The following is a 5,980-nucleotide window of genomic DNA, read 5'->3' on the forward strand; positions in this document are numbered from 1 at the left end:
AAATAGGTTCACATAAATTGGAACAGATGGAGTATTTCTCAATGGACATGAAAAGTCAAAACGTACCAAGTAAAAATAAACCGAAGGTATAGATTTCAAATTTAAGTCATTACTATTTGAAAGAAAATAAAGAGAAAATTTGAGTTAGTGGTCCAAAAAGGCAATAAAAAGTCAGGAGGGGTGAAAACGAAAATACAGAAAATAACAGATGCAAACATAATTTAAAAAAGGGGGGCAGATAAGGACACAGGTCAGACAATTGCTTTATTAAAAACTTAAATCCGCAAAAATTGTCATCTTAAATCCGATCTTACCCCCTTAGGTTTTTGGCTGTGATTGTACGCATCCGCTCCTCCAACGGTCCAATCCAAATCTCTTCCTTCCCCCACCTAAACCTTTTATTTTTCTTATTATTTTCTCTCTCTATACTATACACCCACTTTCTTTTCTTGTATTTCTCCTCTCAATTTCACCATTTCTGGATCTTCACAAAGCTTATTTGTAAATTACATACATGCCCTTATGGACCCATCCATGGATCTACCGACGACCACCGAACCACCGACGTTTAATTCAGCTCAAGTTGTAAACCATGCTCCTACCCCTACCCCTACCTCTCCTCAACCCCCTCCCCCTGCCCCTTTCTTTTCGCCTACCCACCCGCCTTATGCTGAGGTACGCTACTCTTGTTTGAGAAAATTTTGTGGATTTTTTTTCTTTCTTTTTTGACTAAAGGATTGATTTTTTTTTTTTCCAACTATGACAGATGATAACGGCGGCGATAACGGCGTTAAAGGAGAGGGATGGGTCAAGCAGGATAGCCATAGCTAAGTATATAGATCGAGTCTACACAAATCTTCCACCGAATCACTCAGCCTTGTTGACTCACCATCTTAAGCGTTTGAAGAACAGTGGCTACCTTGCTATGGTTAAACACTCTTACATGCTTGCCGGACCACCTGGATCTGCTCCTCCTCCTCCTCCTCCTCCCGCCGACGTTGATTCCAACGGTGTTGGTACTGATGTTTCTTCTCTTACTAAAAGGAAACCTGGTCGTCCTCCTAAGCTCAAACCCGAGGCCCAACCTCAAGTCCAAGCTCAAGTCCAGTTTCAAGACCAATTCCAAGCCCAGCTTCAAGCCCAGCTTCAAGCCCAACTTCAAGCCCAACAGCAGCAAGCAGCCCAGTTTCAACCTCAATTCCAAACCCAGCCTCAATTCATCCAACAACAGCCCCAGTACTTACCTCAACAACAGTTCCAGCCCGACCCGTTACTCCAACCTCAGCAACAGTTCCAGACCCAGCCACAGACGCAGGCCTATGCTGCTACTGAAGCCCAAAATTATGCGGGCCTTGGTGCCGAATCCGTGTTTGTTTCTCTTGGGCTAGCTGATGGGCCGGTTGGAGTTCAGAATCCTGCTGTTGGGCTAGCTCCGGCACCGGGAGCTGAAGAGAGTACGACGAAGAGACGACCAGGTCGTCCCCGTAAGGATGGCTCCAGTGTAGTTAAATCCGTGGAACCCAAATTACCGGACCAGAGCGGTGGTACTAAGAGGAGACCTGGTCGTCCTCCTAAGAGTACGACAGTTGATGCTGCTGCTCCTGGATCAGCTATGGGCACTGGACGACGAGGTCGGCCCAGGAAAAATTCTGCTCCTGGACGACGAGGTCGGCCCAGGAAGAATGCGGCTGTTGCTGCTGCCAATGACGGTGGCAATGTCGCAAATATTCCTTCTGTTGGTGCCAATGTGACCAATGTTCCAGTTGGTGGTGTCCCGAGTGGAGCCATTCCGACACCTAAACGACGGGGACGGCCACCAAGGTCTAGTGGACCTCCTACTGCTACTGTGGGTGTTACAGATGTGCCTATTGCTGCTGCTTTTGAAACCCAAAACTTGCCTAATGCTGTTGGTGGTGGCGTCACAAATAATGGGGCTATGCCTCCCCTCGGAAAGCGGCGTGGACGGCCTCCAAAATCTTACAGCGCTACAGCCGCTGCTCCTACTGTTAAGAGACCCAGGAAGCTTTCTGGAAAACCTCTGGGTCGACCTAGAAAGGTATAACTACTACTTTAGTGTATTTACTTGCTTTATTTAATGTCTCACTATGCTTTAGTGGTGATTGCACCCAACTTCCGCCCTAAACCAGCAGGAAAAGCATTACACGAAGGGTGATGTTTGTTGATGTCTTGTCTTGGTTGGAGAATAAAGTGTTAACAATTTGGCACTGATATAGGTTTTATTTATAGGGTAAATTACACTTGACTCAATTGCAGATACACCCCTGTATTTTAAAATTTTACATGTACATCCTCTATACTATGGACATCTTACTCAAATATAATTATGTTATCCCTATTTTATTTTAATGACAACATTTAACGTTCATCTAACTTAGTAAATATAAGATAATTTTTTTTGGATTAGTAAATAAATTAAGATAATTTGAAGCGGAATAATAGATAAGCAAACTAAAATAAAAATGAGAAATTCTTTACATGTTTAGTTTGCATGTTTAAAGTGTAAGAAAATCATTTTTAATACAATTATGTAGTCATTTCCTATTTAAGAGTTTTGAAAAATACACATGTTTCCAAAAGTCTGTCCTCTTTTCTAAATAAAAGTGTGACTAAAATGTTAAATAAAAATGTTTATCTTCTTAAATTTCATTAACTTGAATACATAAGAACTTTTTATTTGTTTTTTAATAATTACTTGTTATATTTGTGTAGGATTTCCATAATACATGGGTTATCTTTTGGTATTTATGCTTCTTTCCATAAAAATATGGGAAGTTTTGTGGTTGCATAATAATAGGGATGTTAAGTTAGTTTTTTCTTTCCTTGTTGACCATATTATGATTCTCCTTTTTGCCATAGATTAAGGTAAAAGATCCAAGATACTGTTTTTTATCCCTTATAAAAGAAAAGATATTAATTGTCGTCCATTTCTTAAAAATATATAGGTGGTAATAGTACCCGAATACAGTTAGCGAGAGTGAGGAAATTATGGAAAGTAAAAGATGTGTTGAATTCTTTTGCTCTGGATCATATTTTCTTTAGCTTGATCCGTAGAGATACTAAATGAACCAAAAAAGAAAATGTAATTGTGCGTCGTTTATTTTTTGGACATGTATAGGTTGTGATTAGTAAAAAGGGGCAGCCCGGTGCATAAAGCATCCCGCGTTCACGCAGGGTCCAGGAAGGGCCGCACCCCAACTTCTGGTGCAAGTATCAATGGCGGATTTTACGAAGATAACTTTACCATTGCTCCAGGGTTCCCTTTCTTATAGGTTGTGATTAGTATATAACAAGAATGAGGAAAGGAAAAGTTGTACAAGTTTAGCATGTGTGACGCTTCCTAGAGGAGAGAAGTACACTGACCTAGCTTTTAGTGGAAAATGATAATTCAAGATATAAATAGTAACTAATTGACGATCTTCACAATAGAGGTATCAAGTATCCATTTTAGATGAGAAATGGAAATAAAGTTGGGGTTACCCCTTTTTTCCTTGAAAAGAAATTCCAACAAACTATATGTAAAATTCACCTTCATGTATGTTTTCATTTTTACTGTTGCTTGGTACTGGCTGGATCACTGCTTTCTTGGTTCTGAGAAGAGCACGGGAATGAGGAATAAGCTAATTGAGGAAGAGACAATTAGCCTGGGAGAGATCTAGAAGATAGGGGATAGTTGATTATAAAGAACTAACTTATAGATTGCTTAAATGCTTCAGAGGAAATTGCGTCTAATTTGGCAATTAAAAAAAAATTGAAATTAACTGAAGCTAAGAAATACATTATATGAGGAAAGTTGGTCTCTGGATGATGGAATTTCCTAGCTTGTCTTCTGGCATTCTTTTTCTTTGCTCCCAACATCATCTTTTCTTGTGTGACTTGTGTTTATTTTTATTTGTAGCTGTTGCAACTCATTGTCTCTCTGGCGTTTTATTCTGGTGTTCCGGTTTTTTTACATGTGAAAGCTTAAGTGTCAAACATGTGTTTATTTGTTTCCTGGAGAAGAGACGATGGCCTCTCAGCCTCTGTGTTAACTTTGCCTAAAAATAGTAGCAAAATGCAGTGTTTCTTGCTGAAACAAAATAAGATTTTTTATTTGAATCTGTTATAGTGGGTGAGGATGGGAGGATGGCATTAAATGTATAATTCAAGCAAAATGAGCAGAACGTATATTTGTTGATTTGGTTACTTGTAAAAAAATATTTGCTGATTTGGAATCTATGAGATATAATGATGCTTTTATACTTGTCAAAAATAAACAGTTGAATAAATAGATAAATAAATAAACAAAGAAGAGATGATGATGCTTACCAATAAAAAAAAGAATATTTATCGCTGTTTGAGAGAATGGTTTTGAACCAATACGAATTTGCTTCTGCATACGAAAGGTTTTCTTTCAACTTTGTTGTTCTTTCTTTGGCTTGGGATGGATTATGGCAATGATAGATCTCTCTCGTATTTGAGTTTGGTGCAATATTTTCACATGTTTGAATTATTCCCAATTTAATCCTTGCAAATATCCTGTTTCCTAGAATGTGACATCCCCTGCAGTTTCGGACCCCAAGTTGGTGGTGGCCTATGAAGAACTAAAGGGCAGACTTGAACACATGGTAAGTCTCTGTGAGTAGTATTTTAATTTAATCTACTCTTGTACCGTTGTGTTGATATTATCCATGTTGAAAACATTGGTAGCAATCAAGAATCAAGGAAGCAGCAAACGCTCTGAAGCCATGCTTAAATGCTGAATCGCCAGCAATTGCTCTGGCAGCATTGCAAGAGTTAGAAGAGTTAGCAGCAGCAGGGGGGAATCCAGTGCAGCAAAATTGATAAAAGAAGTTGTCGCAGAGATTAGGAATATGGAGGCAATGCTTAAACTCAGGTGAACATTATTTAAGGCTGGAAACCATGAAAATCAAGGAAGTTTCAGTGCGGAGCTAGTTGTTGGTGACAGGACGAAGATGCGCTTAGACTTGGAGGCAGGGTAGCTACCTCTAAGGACTGTATTTGTTAATGTCAATTTGTTAGGTTAAAGCAGGATTTGAAATTCCGTTGCACAGTATGCAGTATGTTTTAGTTCTAACTGTATCTGTAGTTGATTTCGTCATTTGATAAGTACCTTATTCTGCTAATTTGGTTAATGACAATTAAGGGAGACAAAGTCATGCTCGCGGGCTATATGTACTGTTGAGTACGTTGAATTGAATGGATAGAAATGCCTTTGCTAGATATATGATGCCTCTTAATTCTGGGGCAGTATCCCTCATCAGCAGTTGCCTTTTCAAATGTCGAAAATGCATTTTAGTTTATGTGAATTTTATTGCTGGCTTTCCTCTCTTGTACCAGCTTTGGACCGTTGATCTAATGGTTAGGAGAAACAAGAGCTGGTACTGGTAAATTCCATTTAATATATTACCGTTAGAACTTTTGTCTGATTTAAGTCTTGCAAAGGTAGAAGTCTGTCAGGAGTTTTGAGGTCTAGTTGAGGCTGTTAAGTTAAGTTTCTAACCTTTTCCTTCTTTATTATGTTATTTCAATTATCTGAATTCATCTGAAATGAAAAATAGAAAAGGAAACAAAATTTAATTCTTCTTGAATCCACAAACTTGAATTCATGAGAAAGAAAAGTCAAATATTAATTCTCTTTCCTTGTTTCCATCGAAATCAAACAAAGGAATGAAAATACTACATTTTCCATTTTTCCTCCTCCTAGGTTCTCTTATTTTCCTAGATAGTTTCCAAAATAGAGACTAATGCAAACAAATATGGCAAGAACTAGCCTAAAAGAAATGGTCCAAGGGATGTCACAAGTTGTAGCCTATTCTTTTTTTTTTTTTTTTTTGGGTTTTCCATTCGGTGTCCGGTACCCACATTGGGGCTCGACTAAATCCGGATTCGCACCGGGAAGTCCCACATTGACATTGGAAGGTAAAACGCTCCCTAACAAAGGCGACTCCATACCCAGAAA

At 38.9% G+C, this 5,980-nt stretch overlaps 1 protein-coding gene across 1 annotated transcript; it reads left to right on the forward strand.

Moving 5' to 3' along the window:
* The first annotated feature begins 285 nt into the window (after positions 1-285).
* Positions 286-5,243, forward strand: LOC109208118 (translation initiation factor IF-2-like). The gene is made up of 4 exons (XM_019371158.1): positions 286-675; positions 767-2,056; positions 4,548-4,625; positions 4,708-5,243. Exons 1-4 carry the CDS (start codon positions 523-525, stop codon positions 4,840-4,842), a joined length of 1,656 nt encoding a protein of 551 aa, XP_019226703.1. The 5' UTR covers positions 286-522; the 3' UTR covers positions 4,843-5,243.
* The last annotated feature ends 737 nt before the right edge of the window (positions 5,244-5,980 follow it).

This window comes from Nicotiana attenuata, unplaced genomic scaffold (assembly GCF_001879085.1).
Source record: "Nicotiana attenuata strain UT unplaced genomic scaffold, NIATTr2, whole genome shotgun sequence".
Lineage (NCBI taxonomy): Eukaryota > Viridiplantae > Streptophyta > Magnoliopsida > Solanales > Solanaceae > Nicotiana > Nicotiana attenuata.

Excerpts from the sequence above, each read along its gene's own strand:
- LOC109208118 (XM_019371158.1), top strand. The coding sequence starts at position 523 with ATGGACCCATCCATGGATCTACCGACGACCACCGAACCACCGACGTTT. Across the intron at positions 2,057-4,547 it reads CTCTGGGTCGACCTAGAAAG|AATGTGACATCCCCTGCAGT; the intron begins GTATAACTACTA and ends CCTGTTTCCTAG. Across the intron at positions 4,626-4,707 it reads AGGGCAGACTTGAACACATG|CAATCAAGAATCAAGGAAGC; the intron begins GTAAGTCTCTGT and ends AAACATTGGTAG.